This window comes from Panthera onca, chromosome D3, assembly GCF_046562875.1.
Source record: "Panthera onca isolate mPanOnc1 chromosome D3, mPanOnc1 haplotype 2, whole genome shotgun sequence".
Classification (NCBI taxonomy): domain Eukaryota; kingdom Metazoa; phylum Chordata; class Mammalia; order Carnivora; family Felidae; genus Panthera; species Panthera onca.
In genome coordinates, this window is record NC_138350.1 from 93,261,268 (window position 1) to 93,277,271 (window position 16,004).

General features: G+C 45.9%; 2 protein-coding genes across 4 annotated transcripts in view; one reads left to right on the forward strand and one right to left on the reverse strand.

Moving 5' to 3' along the window:
* On the reverse strand, nt 1–12,613 carry TXNL4A (thioredoxin like 4A). Of its 2 annotated transcripts, XM_060611891.2 has the most exons (4): nt 12,511–12,613; nt 12,068–12,240; nt 3,352–3,455; nt 1–385 (listed from the first exon to the last, which is right to left on the reverse strand). In XM_060611891.2, exons 2-4 carry the CDS (start codon nt 12,218–12,220, stop codon nt 214–216), a joined length of 429 nt encoding a protein of 142 aa, XP_060467874.1. In that variant the 5' UTR covers nt 12,221–12,240; nt 12,511–12,613; the 3' UTR covers nt 1–213. The 2 variants fall into 2 exon arrangements, with proteins under 2 accessions (XP_060467874.1, XP_060467875.1); XM_060611892.3 differs by lacking the exons at nt 12,068–12,240; nt 12,511–12,613 and adding an exon at nt 9,576–9,645.
* LOC132665077 (putative 2-ketogluconate reductase) overlaps nt 12,597–16,004 on the forward strand; it is a 24,371-nt gene continuing 20,963 nt past the window's right edge. The window contains exon 1 of one of the 2 annotated variants that reach the window (XM_078435087.2): nt 12,597–12,690. The gene's annotated coding sequence lies outside the window, so the exon portion shown is untranslated. The remainder of the gene's footprint in view (nt 12,691–16,004) is intronic. The other variant, XM_078435091.2, reaches the window with a different exon arrangement.

Here is a 16,004-nt window from a genome sequence, read left to right on the forward strand (position 1 = left end):
TGGCTTTCCATCACTGCGTATTTTATTTACCTCAGCTAGGTATTTACAGATATTTGCTAATATAAAAATACAATGGCCCGGCGGACGGAAAGTTGAGGCCATGCAACCCTTACTTCTTCGTGTCCAAATGCTCTAAGGCTTTAAATAGTTCAAGGTATTTCCACATGAAAAGGACTCCACAACATTTATATGCACAGAGAATGGGCTGAGAGCTCAGTATCTGTATTTTGTGGAGTAGTCCTTTGGAGACACCACCAGGCCCCGACCCTTCCGGGCGCCTCGGTACACGGTCTCGATTATGTCTATCATTTCCTGCTTGTCTTCCATGGCCCAGTTGATCTTGTTGTTGTTCCCAGTACCCAGGTCAATCATGATGTGCTTGTTCCTGCAAAGAGGAAAACAGGGGGGTCAATGCTCACAAAAATCCTTCTAAAAAAGAGTTCCATGAAGAAGGCTTTTCTGTTTTGCACCTTTACAAACTCTCGTTAAACATCATTTAAGAGAAGAACACACAGTCAAGAGGATCCACCATGATTCAGGAGAAGATGAAAACAACCTAAATGCTACTTAAAAACACACAGCTTGCGTGGGGAGCAAGCTCTTTCTGTACTCTTCTCTGTCTCCTTAGGACAAATACCCTACAGGGTAGTCGAAAGCTCAAAGGACACAGTTTTTGTCACTTGGACCCAGAGGGTTGTACTAATTTACTCAGGAAACACAATGGATGAGTTTTCACGGTGCTCTTGTGAGCACCTAGTGTACATTTCATTAAAAATCCTACTAACTGTGAAATTAATAATGTTTTGGATTTTTATGATTAGAGACATAGACAATTCTTTACAAATGTATTTCTTAAGAGGCTACTTTTAACAATGATTTATATGTGCACTTTATAGAAGATATTAACCCTGGTTGTCCCTGATGCACTAATTTTTCCAGGTTTGCTGAAGACTGATTAGTTTTAATTACTTTAACTCCTCACTTCCCTAAGAATGAAGTGCTCCATCCACCCTGCAGTCTTTGGTCTGGCCACCTTTTAACCGGAGTGAGCCTCCAAAAGGCAAATCCTATGTTCCTTTTCTGCCACAAAATTTCACTTCTAGGATAACATTCCACATCCTCACTCTGGCCCAGGAATCTGGGGGGTCTGGACCCTGCCCCTCCCCCTCCCTGGCAGGGGGGATCTGGGTGTCTGGACCCTTCCCTCCCGCCCCCTCCCCCAGCAGTCTCCCACCATCACCCGCCAGCCACTCCGTGTCCTCTCAGGCTCCCAAACACAGCATGAAGCTCATGCCGTGTGCCCGCCGCCCAGAAGGCTGGAGCTCATCCCAAACCTATCCCAGCTGCCACTTAGCTCCCGCCACCCTGACTCAGTGTTTGTGTGCCTATAAATACCCGCCCTCTGGCACCTGTTTCCCTCTGCTAATTTACTCAGCTGTTCCCAACCTACGAAGTTCCCTGATGGCAGGATCCGCGTCCCAGCACTAGACCACAAAACCTGGCAGGACTCAATACATATACATTTAGTGAAAACATTAACTGAAGTGCCACCACGCCTCGTCTTAGAACTCTGGGTGGCAGAAAGAGACGTTCCGTCTCTCTCTGGTGCAGCCTCTGTCCTAAAACACCCATGTGCACAGACGGCGGGGGGCTTCTTTTTTTCAGCCTCACTCCCACCTGAAGGGCTAGGGGAGAATTTTGAAGAGCACGACAGAAAAGGCCTAGACTGCCTCCAAGAGCCCGTGAGAAGAAACACGGACTTGGAGAGCACAGCCGGTGCCGGCTCCAAAGGAAGGGAGGACCTCGCGTTGCTGGGGGTGGAGGAAAGGGACCCTGTTACTTGGCAGGACATCGCGATGGCATCCTGCGGTTCTGCGGGAAGGACTTGTAATGACTGATGCCCTTGGATATTCAACTGAAGGAAAGCAAGCAAAGTCTTGAAGGTGCTGTCTGGTTTCTCCCTGGTGCTCACAGCAAAACGAGAGAGACAACCTAGTGTGAGAACTGCGAACAAAGACTCAATTCTCAGCCTCTCCAGATGGCAGAAGGTGCTGAAATCCAGCAACGGCTGCCGAATGGGGGGTACAGGGATAAGGAAGCCACACGACCTACTGCTGAAGCCCAGGAAAGCCCTAAAGGCCAAAACGCTCAGCCACAAGAGAGGGAGGTGTGCCTCACGGATCTTCCCCGATGCCCAGGCCAGGGACTCGGCTGCAAGGGACAGAGGGTACAGTGAAAGGAGATGACAGAACCCAATGTGCTGCTGGCTGAAGGAGGCTGGAAAATGGCCCAGCTGCGAATGCCTTTCATGAAAAAGGGAGGAAAATCCAGGCAGGCACCCTCCCAGGGCTGGGGCGTCGGCCCCCTTCCTCCTCACGTCCCCTTGGGAAACCAGACCTGTTTCCTATGCTGTCCCACACCGTGTGCTGGGAGAGCTGGGGCCACAGACAAGTGGTGTCCAGGAGCCTAAGAAGCCTTGTCCATACCTGATTTTGCATGTGAGAAGGATGTGAGTTTTCGGAGCCAGAGGGCAGACTGGTAGGCAAAATCCTACACTAAACCCTGTGAATTTCCTGCCCGATTCCCTGGGACTGTGATATGATGGGGCATAAAGACTCTGACAGATGTCCCAAAAGTTTCTGATCAATCGACTTTAAAATAAGGAGATAATCCTGGATTATCTGGATGAGTCTATTCCAATCACAGCCCTTAAAAGCAGAACAGGAAATCTCAGAGACTGTGCAGACTTCAAAGGCGGAAGGGCCTCCAGGAGCAGGGAGGGGTCCCAGCGTAGAGCCGGCAAGGAGTCAGAGACCCCGGACCCGTGAGCACCAGGAACTGCATTCAGCCAACAACCCAAGTGAACCAAGTGGCTTCTTCCCAGGCTGACGGTCCAGGTAAGGGCCCAGCCCGATTCTGACTTGGTGAGACCCTGAGCGGGAACCCACTGAGCCTGCCCGAACTTTGACACAGCACTGAGCTCATAAGTGGTGCTGTGTTAGCTACTCAACTTGTGCTCATTTGTTACACAGAATATAAAGCTAATCCACACCCTATACAATCCACCCAAACATTCCTTGCCAGCCAGGGAGCTCTACTTTCAGAGTATGGTCTAAGGCTTAACACTGCTATTTACCAACTTCTGTATTAACAATAAACGGTAAGAAATTTTGACCAAACATCAAATGGTGATTCCTTTGTAAATTAAATCTCCACGACAGAACTTTTTTAAAATTCACGACGTTACTTGACTTTACTACCTAAATACCATCAAATATAAAGATCTCCTGATTACATCAAACTTCCAGACCAACAATATTCAACTGAAATGACAAGTTTAAGAGAACATACCTGAAGAAAAACATGACGGTGCATGGATCGTATAACTCATACATTTTGTTGAAGTCAGGCACTTCTGTAATATCCACAAGATAGATAACTGCAAAATTTTTCACCTAGGAGAGATTGAAACAACCCTGTACAGTAACACACCATTTTTTTATTCTACAAAAGCACGTTAAAAACAAACACAAGAATTTGTATATAAGTGGACAATTTTCAAACCAAGTCCCCAACATTCTTTCCCAGCAGAGCTAATACACAGGGAGATGATTCAGCACGTTCGGGCTCCTGACAACTGGCTGCTTACGCCTCGCTTTACCATTTTCACAACAGCAAGTTATGAGAGTCCCACAGAAAATGTCCACAGGTACGTCATTCATGCTGATCCAGTAATAACCTATCTCAAACTTTTCCAGATTTGTACTTCTACAAATACTTAATTGCACACAGGAAACCACTATTTTAAAACCCTCTTCTAGAATCTGCTGCACACCTGCCTTTTTGATCCAGGGGTGCACACATGCAGATACTAAGACTACTACTCCAAATAATACTATACACAACAAATTTTCTTTCATTTTTTTCTCTAATTGCAGATTCATCATAGCAGATTTAGAAAACTCAGAAAACTGTAAATAAGACAGAATCACCTCCAGTCCCAACCACCAGAATTGCTACAAATGTATTTTTTTTTAATGTTTATTATTGAGAGAGAGTGTGTGTGTGCAAGTGGGGGACCGGCAGAGAGAGGCAGACAGAAATCTGAAGCAGGCTCCAGGCTCTGAGCTGTCACCACAAAGCCCAATGTGGGGTGTGAACCCACGAACCATGCGATTATGACCTGAGTTAAGTCAGACACTCAACGCACTGAGCCACCCAGGCACCCTGCTACAAATATATTTTTGGTAAACTCTTTCCCATTTTTTCTGGCATACACACACACATATTAATCTGTTTATACTGCTTTAACAAAATATGATCATTCCATGCCACAATACTTTATATCCTGCTTTAATTATGAGCATTCTCTTATACAAATTACATACTTTCCCAAAGCACAATTTTCAGGGCTACATAATACTTCATCAAACAGCTATGTCATTAGTTTATCATTCCTCCATTATTTTCTGATTTTTCCTGAAAATAAATAATTCAAATTTTTCATTAGTACCAATTATTCACCTGTGAACATTCTTACCTTTAAATCTATGTACATATTTCATTATTTCCAAAGAACAAACTCCCAAAATAGAATCTCTCCGACAAAATACATGACATTTTAATGGCCCCTATAGGGGCGCCTGGGTGGCTCAGTTGGTTGAGGGTCCGACTCTTGCTTTCAGCTCAGGTCATGAGCTCATGGTTCATGTGTTTAGGGTGACAGTGTGGAGCCTGCTTAGGATTCATTCTCTCTCTCTCTCTCTCTCAAAATAAACAGTGCAAGACGGCGCAGGGCTGAGGTCTGACCAACAGAAGGCATTAAATATGGACATGTCCCACAACTGGCTGCGAAAGGAGGGAAGTTACTGAGGGACCCAGGCATGGAGCTGGGGCCCCTCCTGGCCACCCCCCAATTCCCTCTTTCCTGGTGACAGAAGACAAGGCAGCTGTAGAATCGAGTGTGCTACACACCGCGTGTCCAGATGGCCTCTGTGGCAAGTGTTCTTTTCATACTGCCGCGGCCCTCAGACAGCAGGGCTGGAGTACAGCACACGCCTCTGCAGAGCTTTCCGGCAAAAGGGACCCTGTGCATCCGTAGGTGCTGCCTACCCCTACGTTTCACTTCATCATTATTCCGTTATTACTTTCCATGTAATACAACAGAGCTATCACAACTTACACTGACAGATGTTAACCTTATAGTAAAACCAAACAAACACGTCCACTTGTCCCCTAAAGCGTAAACTGCCAATGCAGTGAAAGCCCAAGATGCCATTCGGATTCAATGTGAATTATTTAGCCAGTTGGCTCCAGTTCCTAGAACCTCCACATCTCCCAAGTTAAAGCAGAAACTGACACAAGAAACCACGTCCTCTTAAAGTGATCAAAATATACCACCTGTTTCATACATGAAGATATTCAATTACCCAAACTCAACGATACAATCTTCACTATAAACGTTGGTTTTTACAGCGAGACTTTGAGAGCAGGCCCTACTTCCCTTTGCCTTCAATGAGGAGGAAGAAAACGGTAGCTCGTTCAGAAGTAAAACAACTAACGACAGCACAGTACTTAATTCTTTTCTTCCCCTCTATGTAAAGTACACTATGGTTCTCCAGATAAATCTAAGGCTTTCCGAGGCTAGGAACCACGTCTGTTCTCTTTACTGATGTGTCCTCAGAGCCAAGCAGTACCTGACTCATACACGGGACCAGTAAATGCTTATCGAGTGAATTTGAACAATAAGCTTGCATTCTGAAATACAAGAAACACATTAATGTCACTAAAAATGTGTTTTTGGACAGTGTGAGCTTAATCACGTAACGCTGAGTTCAAACAGACCTGCCCGCAGGGTTGGTGGGGTGCCACTTCGGTCTGACGGGAGGCTCTCAAGCTCCTGCAGCTCAAACACCTGCAGAAAGCAAGGGGCTGCTCACCCATCTGGGCGGCCAGATGAGAACCGCACACGGCACCAAGGGGCCTTCCTAGAAACCTGTACAACCTACCCAGTCTTCCCCCTGGAAAAGCTACCATTTATCCAAGCTGCTTCTAATGCGGGTTACATGAATTGTCGTGATGCTTTCCACATGGTCTGAACGTTTCACCCCCACTGACGAACCCACAGTTAACTAAAACTCTGTGTATGTTTTATAAAAGTGAAATGAAGCTAGGAGTCTACTGTATTTTCTCCATTTAAAAAAACGTTCAGGGGCGCCTGGGTGGCTCAGTCGGTTAAGCGTCCGACTTCAGCTCAGGTCACGATCTCACGGTCCGTGGGTTCGAGCCCCGCGTCGGGCTCTGGGCTGATGGCTCAGAGCCCGGAGCCTGCTTCCAATTCTGTGTCTCCCTCTCTCTCTGCCCCTCCCCCGTTCATGCTCTCTGTCTCAAAAATAAATAAAACGTTAAAAAAAAATTTTAAAAAAATGTTCATTTTGGGGTACCTGGGTGCTTCGGCAGGTTAAGTGTCCGACTTTGGCTGAGGTGGTGGTCTTGGGGTTTGTGGGTTGGAGACCCGCGGCGGGCCCTACGCTCTCAGCACTGAGCCTGCTTCAGATCCTCTGTCTCCCTCTCTCTCTGCTCCTTCCTCACTCCCACTCTCTCAAAAATAAAATACACATAAACAAATAATGTTCATTTTGAAAATATAGAAATGGAATGGAAAAACCACTACTGGGGCACCTGGGTGGCTCAGTCGGTCGGGCGTCCGACTTTGGCTCAGGTCATGATCTCACGGTTCGTGGGTTTGAGCCCCGCGTCGGGCTCTGTGCTGACAGCTCAGAGCCTGGAGCCTGCTTTGGATTCTGTGTCTCCCTCTCTCTTTCTGCCCCTCCCCTGCCCACACCCTGTCTCTCTCCCTCTCAAAAATAAACATTAAAAAAAAAAAAAGAAAAAAGAAAGAAAACCACTACTATGTGTCCAGCCCCGTATTTTTAAGCAAACTCTACCCCAAATGTGGGCCTTGAACTCATAACCCTGAGATCAACAGTTGCATTCTCTTCGGACTGAGCCAGCCAGATGCCCTTAAGTTATACAACTTGTTTAAAAAACACTGGGCTGGAGCACATGGCTGGCTCAGTCAGAACAGCGTGCAACTCTTAATCTTGAGGGTGGGAGTTCAGGCCCATGTGGGGTATACAGGCTACCTAAAAGGAAAAAAAACCCAAAACTTAAAAATATAGGACAGTCAAATAAAATCAATAGTATGGGTGTCTTAAAGCAAAAAGTGTTTCCCTTTCCCCAGACCCACAAGCTCACTTGTGAGGAAATCATATACATTCTGTTTTCTCCAGCTGACATCATTAACTGATGCCCATGTCATCGAAGAAGCTGTTAGAAGATAACTTCTAACAGCCAAATAACATTCCATCCCGTGAACAGGACATTCCCAGTTTAAATCCCAACCGTCTGTTTCTGAGCCTGGACAAACTACGTGCCAGCACCTACCCCTGGGAGCCATCGTGAGGACCACAGGACAGGTCTGTTTCCCACCTGGCAACAGGATGCGTCTAAAGGTTCAAACGCTAGAGCTCACGGTCATCACCATGTTCTCCTATCATGAGACACTGCTGTTGTTTCCAGTTATGACAGAAGTTATAGCAAAGGTCTTGTGGAGCATAAAACTTCGTCTATTGAAGACGCGGGGTTACTAGGCATAAGGTATGACTATTCTCAAGGCTTTTTATACGATGCCAAACTGCCTCCTGAAAGGAGATCCGTTCTACAGGTACCTCAATATTAACTTTCACCTTTTTAGCTCTGCTATATCTAAGAAACGATAGCACACTATTTTAATGTGTGTGTCTCTGAAGTTTACTTAACCGTGAGAATTTCCTCTTTTTTAGGTTCCTTGCCTCTCTACCCACAGGATTTATTTATTTATTTCATTTTTTAGGAGTCATCTTTTTAAATGGCACTTTAAACTTGTTTGCCTAAGTCTTACTATGTCTAAAATAGTATTTTGCCTGCTATATTTGCAGTAATTTTAATTGGCTGTTCGACAGGATCTTTTAAAAACCAACGACTCTATGTACAAATTTCATTTCTATTATCAAGTTGTTTCTTAATGTACATATTCTTTTGATTGTCTACAACAGTAACTATGATTTCCAACTCTACCGCCTACACGTTTTATAAGCACCCCTCCTTTTTCGTCACCAAGTCACGGATTAAACTGTTCGGTAGTCCTTCTACAAGCCACTCAACTTGCCTCCAAAAAGTAACTCCTGCACATCACTGAGACTGAGGCTGGCACATGACCCCAACCACCACTCCACCCTCTTGTATGGGACTCCTCCTCTGGCTAAGAACCCACCTAAAATGCTGGAAAAAATCTTATGGACTGCCAACTGGCACTATGTATTTTATTTATAACAGTCGATTTTTAGATAATTCATGTCAAAGCCATCAAAAAACTGCACGATAACTTTATTTTCCCCAACTACTATTTGCCCGATTAGCTCAACAATAACTCTCGAAAACTCTGCGATGTGAGTGGTAATGATACTAACAACAGTGGCTAAGAATTATGGAACATGCTGCTTACATGAGACAAGAAGTGTTCTGGAAGTCTTTTATATTCATCCTATCCTCATGACTGCCCTCTGGGTTAGGCACTACCATCCCTTTCCCACAGATGAGTAAAATGAGGCACACAGACAAGTTATTTAAGGTCATACGGGTAGTAAGCAGCAGAAACAAGCTTGGTCTCTACCCTTACTGCCCCTCATAGCTTGCTCCTAGCTCCAAGGCTGTTATTTCCAGAAACACAAATCCAGAGCAAACATACACATTTTGTTGGCTCTTATGAGAACATCAACTCCCAGTAGAGTTCAACTTACTTTATGCGAGGTTTAAGAATGATCCCCCTAAGGGTACCTGGGGGGCTCAGTCGGTTGAGTGGCTGACTTTGGCTCGGGTCATGATCTCGTGGTTCGTGGGTTCGAGCCCCGCGTCGGACTCTGTGCTGCCAGCTCGGAGCCTGGAGCCTGCTTCGGATTCTGTGTCTTCCTTGCTCTCTGCCCCTCCCCCACTCATGCTCTCTCTCAAAAATAAACATTAAAAAAAAAAATGCTCTTCTCTAAAGTCATTTCTAAAATGTTCCATACATATATTTGTCTTATATACAATTTAATGAGAATGTATGCTCATGAGTCAATGATATCATTGAAGCTTTGCATATTTTAAACTACTTATTTGGGCTTTTAACACACAAAAATTAAATGTCCTGTTTATTCTTCCCCATTATGGGATTTCGGTAACAGTGAGCTGTCACGAACCTCCTACAAAACGGCAAGACACCTCAAGACAGCTCAGAGATACACCAAACAGTCTCTCTTTGAAGCTGTGTATAAAATCAGCTGTTAATCAGGAAGCTTTGCTTATTACCACTCCAGCAAACTCCAGACATCTGTAAAATCGTTCAGCACATCTCTTACGTCTTCAGAGCAGCTCCAAACTACTCCAGCATGAGGTGGGGTCGGGAGGTCGGCCACGTCAAAGCATCAAGTCAACACACTACATTCCAGGAGAACAATCTAATCAAGTCCAGCCTAAACGGCGCAACTTTTACTCACTTTAAAACAGCTGGGGTATCCAAACAGGGCTCGTAACAAGATGAGGAAGATCCCCCACTATCTGCCATTTCTGCAGAGGGAGATTTTTAAATAGAGAGTTAAGTTGTTCTTTATACTAAAACTTTAAATTTCAAATATTCCTGTTGAGATTCCCCAAAAAGGGCTTCCAGAATTATAAACTCATATTTTGCCTTTATACCAAGAAAAAAAGAAAACCATAATCTCGTGATGCATTTCAAGTTTGCATTTTTAATAACTATACTATAACATTATATTAAAAGTTTATTAGGACAGAAATCCAAATTTTGGGACAAAAGAAAAAATACCTTAAAAAAAAACAAAGAAAAATACTCAAAATGAGCCCAATTGAGCCATTCTTATCAACAGGTTCAATACCAGAAAGAGTACGTCCACCAGCGACAGCGTCTGTAACTGACAGAAACAGATGAGAAAAGAACAGCTCTGGTAAAAGTCCCTAAAAACTTACATTCACACACAAAATCTGTCTCCTAGCTAAAAGCATTTTGCTGGGTTTTGCTCAGATATGAGAAGCCAAACGAGCCTCACATCTCTAATTACCGTACCCTCGCACTGAGGGCAGCGAGAGCTGGACGTTGCCTGGTGTTCACACGGTCGCCTGCAACACAGAATTCGGGGCACACACCCGAAGTCATTTCAAAGTCAACAGAGCGACAATTTGCTTCTCAGAAAAGTGCCCTTAGGCAATTCTTGACTCAACTGGCTAGTATCTGCCCCTGACCACCATAGCCTAAGCGAGGCGTGACCCCCTGGCACCACCTCATTTATGCCCTCTGACCCCAAATGGGAGGACCCCCAGCGTCAGAAAACTGCCGCTCTCCTGAGTTCCCCAGGCACCTCCTCAAGCTCCTTGGGGAAGAGGAGGGGAATGACTGCTAATCACAGCACCCACATTCTGATCCTGACCTCTGTTGAGGGGTTTTTGAAAGTCACATCAGAATTCCCAGGGGAGCTGGGCCTGTTTCTGGACCTCACCCCAGATCAAAAGAATCAGAATATCTGAGGTGCACTTGGGGAAGTATCCCAAGTGACACTCATGATGACTGACACACACGAATGGTCCCTAATGTCCCCAATGCCATCACCTCATCTCACTTTGCCTCTCTTACCAAATAGGAAACAGTAAAAACTAGCAATAGAAGATCAGATAGTTTTTTTTAAATGTTTATTTATTTTTGAGAGAGAGAGAAGGACAGAGTGTGAGTGGGGGAGGGGCAGAGAGAGAGGGAGACACAGAATCCGAAGCAGCTCCAGGCTCTGAGCTGTCAGCACAGAGCCCAACGCGGGGCTCGAACCCACAGACCGCAAGATCATGACCTGAGCCAAAGTCAGCCGCTCAAACCACTGAACCACCCAGGTGCCCCCAGATAGTTTTTTGTTTTTTTTTTTTTTTAAGTAAACTATACCCAATGTTGAGCTCGAACTAATGACCCCAAGATCAAGAGTCGCATGCTCTACTGAGCCAGCCAGGCGTTCTGAAGGTTATCAGATAGTTTTTCCTTTCCTAAATACAAAATACATCCTCACATCTTTGCTACCTACTAAAAGGTGTTGTTTTAACCCCTTATCCCTAAGAAAAGATGGCTTCAACCCTTCCATTACTTTTACTCTCAGTTGGCAGTTGGCGGGGAGCCCCACGATGGGCTCTGTGCTGACAGCTCAGAGCCTGGAACTGCTTTGGATTCTGTCTCCCTCTCTCTCTGCTCCTCCCCTGCTCACACTCGGTCTCTCTCTCTCTCTCTCTCTCTCAAAAATAAACATACATTTAAAAAAAAATCGCCATGAGGAAATTTAGAAAAGCGCTCAGCCCCCCGTTATACAATAGTTGCCAATGACTGCACTTCTGTTGTCAAGCAAGACTGACTAGCCAGGGGACTAACACTAAACATCAGGAAAACTAGTACCACAAAGCACAATTCTATTCTCTCCTAACATCTCCTGCAAATGAATCACTCTAAGCTATAAATCAAGTGACTTACAAAGAGCATCGTGGAGTAAAGGGGAAAAAAGACTAGAAGAAAACCAGATTAACATGAAAGTTCTGCTTTACGAGTACGATAAGCAAGGTAGCAAAAATGGACAACCCTTTAAACTAAACTATTTAAGTAAACTCGATCGTTCTTCCCAAAACCTGTAGGCGTTTGTTCATGGCACTATAGAGAAGGAATCGTGAATCATTTTTAAAATTTGAAAATCTGCGGAAACTTCTCCCAGAAAAACCACAGGACCTATCCTGTACAGTTTCAGGACCACAGCCTCCCACCACAAGGTAAGAATGCGTGTGCTAATCTAGCGAATGTGCTGCACGCCAGGAATAAAGGCACGAAGAAGGAGCACCGGACGGATTCTAACCTCACTTTAAATTCTACCGCCAAACAGACAAGCAAAAGCAATGCCGGTGAAATGAGCAAGCTGATCACGGAACGCAACACGAAGCGGCGGAGCTGCGTTACCTTTTCGGCTATACTGTACAGGACCTCGTCCATCTTCATGCAAGTGGGGTCCCAGTCGTGTCCAAACCGGATGACGACCACCCGGTCTTCCTCCGAAAGGATGGCCTGGTCCACCTGCCAGCCGTTGTGCAAGTGCGGGAGCATGTACGACATCTTCAGGGCCGCTCGGGTACCTGCGGGACACGAATTCCACGCACCCGCTCCTTCCGGCCAGACCGCACTGCCGGCAGGGGGGCCACGCGTCGCCCCCGCCCTCACCCCTCGGTCCCGCCGCGGGGAGGGCGCAAGGGCCAGCACGAGACCCTCGGAAGGGGGCCTGGACCGAGGGGACGCCCAGCGGGCCACTGCCCGGGAGCGGGGCCCCGAGGGGGTCTCCCCCCACCTCAGTTCCCCACCCCCTACCTCCCCGGACCCCAGTCCACTCCCGCTCCAACCGCACGCACCTCTGACACCTAGAGAGTCCCGCGCTGCGGTCCTTCCGGGCGTGGACCCGCGCCGGACAGTGCGTGCGCGCCGACGTGAGCGTGCGCGTGCCCGCCGACGTGCGGCGCGCGTCCGGCGCAGCTGGGCGCGACGTCCGGAGCCGGGGGGCTGGAGTCTGCGCGCTGGCGGTGCGCGGGCGGGTAGGTGGTCTCCGCGTGGGCCGCGCGAGCGGGGTTTTCCCGGGGAGCCGCCGCGGTCGAGAGGAGCCTGTCTTTACCAGACCTGCTGTCGGTCCCAGTCGGGCCCGTCAGAGACCCAACTTCACCGCGCCGCCACGGTGACCCCGGGGGTGGGAGGGGGCCGACCGGACCAACGAGAAGGGTTCGGGTCTGGACGGAGAGGACGCCCGCTACGCTGGGCGGGGGCGGGGGTGGGGGCAGGGGGGACTGAACTGAGGATACCCGTGATTGCGGGGGAGGGACTGGACAGAGAGGACCCCCGTGACTAGGCCGGGGGTGGGGGGGACTGGGCAGAGAGGACCACTTGACCTGAGGTGTGGGAATGGGAGCTGGACTGAGGACCCCCGTGACTCGGGGGGAGGGGGAACGGGGTGGACAGAGAGGACCCCCGTGACTGGGGGTTGGAGGACCGCTGGACACAGGGGATGACATGGGAGAAAGGCTTGTCCTGTTCACTCCCACACCAGGTCCCCAAATTAATCAGGGCGATCCTGCTTTCTGGACATAAATGCAGTTGATTGACGTGTGAAACCCATGTGTTCAGAAGAGCACTCCCCGCGGAGGGTCAGATCCTACAGTGAGATAGAGCCAACGTGGAAGTTACCCTTCGGACTGCACCACCTGAGCTTGTAGCTTGGCGGCACTAAGCCCCTTCGTGTTGTGGTGCAACATCCACCTCCAGATAACAATTCTTTGTTAACAAATTCTGCTGCAATCTCATTTGCATGCTACAAGATTTCATTCATTCAAGTTAAGGTGGTTTTTCTCGAGAGTTGTGGAACCTTGAGGCCTGGGTGGCTCAGCCGGTGGAACGTGGAACCTGGAACCTTGGACTCTTGATTTTGGCTTAGGTCATGACCCCAGATCATGGGATTCAGCCCTGTGTGGGGGCTCCCTGCTGAGCATGGAGCCTGCTTGGGATTCTCATTCTGTGTCTCTGTCTCTCTCTCAAAAAATAAAAAAGTGTGGGACCAACATTATGATCTATTTTTAGAACTTTTTCATCATCCTGAAAAAAATCTTGTACCCATTTGGCATCATTGCCATTTCCCTTCTGACCACTAACCTGTTTCCATCTCTGCAGATTTGCCTATTCTAGACATCTCAAGGGATTAAATGGAAATGTATGTAGTCTTTAACTTAAATAATTTTTTTAATGTTTGTTTTTGAGAGGGAGACGGAGCACAAGCAGGGGAGGGGCGGAGAGAGGGAGACACAGAATCGGAAGCAGGCTCCAGGCCCCAAGATGTCAGCACAGCTGAACCCCTGAGCACTCGAACCCAGGAACCATGAGATCATGACCTGAACCGAAGTGGGGTGATTAACTGAGCCACCCAGGCGCCCCCCGTGACTGCTTTCATTTAGCATAATGATCTTAAGGTTCATATTGTAGCAGGCGTCAGGACTTAGTTCCTTTTTATTGATGGTTAACATTCCATTGTATGGATACACTGCATTTTATTTATCAGCTAATTAACATTTGGGTTGTTTCCGTTTCTTGGCTATTATGAATAATGCTGCTATGAACAATGTATATAAATTTTTGTATGGATATAAGTTTTATTTCTCTGACTATATATGAGTGGAATCGTTTTGTCTTATAGTAAGTACGTTTAACATTTTGTGGCATTGCAAGTTGTTTTCAAAAGTGGCTGCACCTTTTAACATTTCCAACAGCAATGTGTGAGGGGTTTGATGTCTCCACATCTTTACCTACACTTGTTATTTGTGTATTTTTTATTATGACATCCTGGTAGATATGAAGTGATACTGTTGTTTGACTTGCATTTCCCTGATGGTTAGCAATATAGAGAGCATTTTTCATGTACTTTTTCTCCATTTGGAGAAATGTCTGTTCATATCCTTTGCCCAATAAAAAATATGGATTACTTATGTTTATTATTGAGTTTTTTAAAGTTTATTTATTTATTTTGTGAGAGAGAGGGGGGAGACGGGCACACAGAGAGAATCCCAGGGAGGCTGTGTACACTCAGTGCAGATCCCAACAAGGGGCTCCACCTCTCATGAACTATGAGATCATGACCCGAGTTGAAACCAAGAGTCGCATGCTTAACAGACTGAGCCTCCCTTATTATTGAGTTTTAAGAGTTTCATTAGGTATATGATTTAAAAATATTTCTTCCCATTCTGTTGATTGACTTCACTTTTTATTGCTATCATTTGCAGCACAAAAGTTTTAAATTTTCATGAGGTCCAATTCATCTATTTAGTTGTTTGTGCATTTGGTATCATCTAAGAAACCATTGCCTCACTTAAGGTTGTGAACATTTCCTCCTGCATTCTTCTGAGAGTTTTATAATTTTAACTTTTTTTTTTAAGTAAGCTCTAGGCCAATGTGGAACTTGAACTTGAGACCTGGAGATCAAGGGTTGTACGCTCCACAGACTGAGCCAGCCAGCTGCCCCCGTTAACTTTTACATTTAGGTCTATGATCACTTTGAGTTAACTTTTATGTATAAGGTGTCCAACTTCATTCTTTTGCATGTGGCCATCCAGTTGTTCTGGTATCATTTTTTGGAAAGATTATTCTTTCCCTATGAAATTGCCTTGGCACCCTTATTGAAAATCAGTTGACTTTATTGTTTTATATTATTTTTAAATTTTTAAATATTTTTATTTTCCATGCTAACAAACACAATGTGATGTGTCAGGCACTCTTCACAGTACTCTATAGGGGAACTCTGTGTGGGAACATGGAACCCACACAACAGCCCTATAAGATAATTGTGCTATGGTTATCATCCCCAGATGAAATGACTGGATGGAGAAACCAAACCCCAAGTGTTTCTGTATCTTTTTCAAGATAACCAGCTAGTAAATGGCAAAGCAGGTTTGAACCTCTATGCTGTTTTAAAAATTTCCATTGTTTTCTTTATTTGAGTATGAACCATGTTCATAGGTTTTAAGCTTGATCATCAAAATTTTCATTTGCCACCACCAGTGGGTGGCCGTAATTGAAAATAGTTTTAAATATTATATTTTTTCTTCAAATTTTTACTTAAATTCTGGTTAACATATGGTGTAATACTGTTTTCAGGAGTATAATTTAATGATTTGTCACTTACATGTAACACCCACTGCTCAACATGACAAGTGCCCTCCTTACTGCCAATCACCCATCTCACCCATCCCCTACCCATGTCCCTCCAGCAATCCTGTTTGTTCTATTTAAGAGTCTCTTATGGTTTGTTTCCTTCTCTTTTCTTCCCCCTTCCCATATGTTCATCTGTTTTGTTTCTTAAATTCCACGTATG

Excerpts from the sequence above, each read along its gene's own strand:
- TXNL4A (XM_060611891.2), bottom strand. The coding sequence starts at position 12,220 with ATGTCGTACATGCTCCCGCACTTGCACAACGGCTGGCAGGTGGACCAG. Across the intron at positions 3,456-12,067 it reads TGTACAGTATAGCCGAAAAG|GTGAAAAATTTTGCAGTTAT; the intron begins GTAACGCAGCTC and ends AATCTCTCCTAG. Across the intron at positions 386-3,351 it reads ACCGTCATGTTTTTCTTCAG|GAACAAGCACATCATGATTG; the intron begins GTATGTTCTCTT and ends TCCTCTTTGCAG.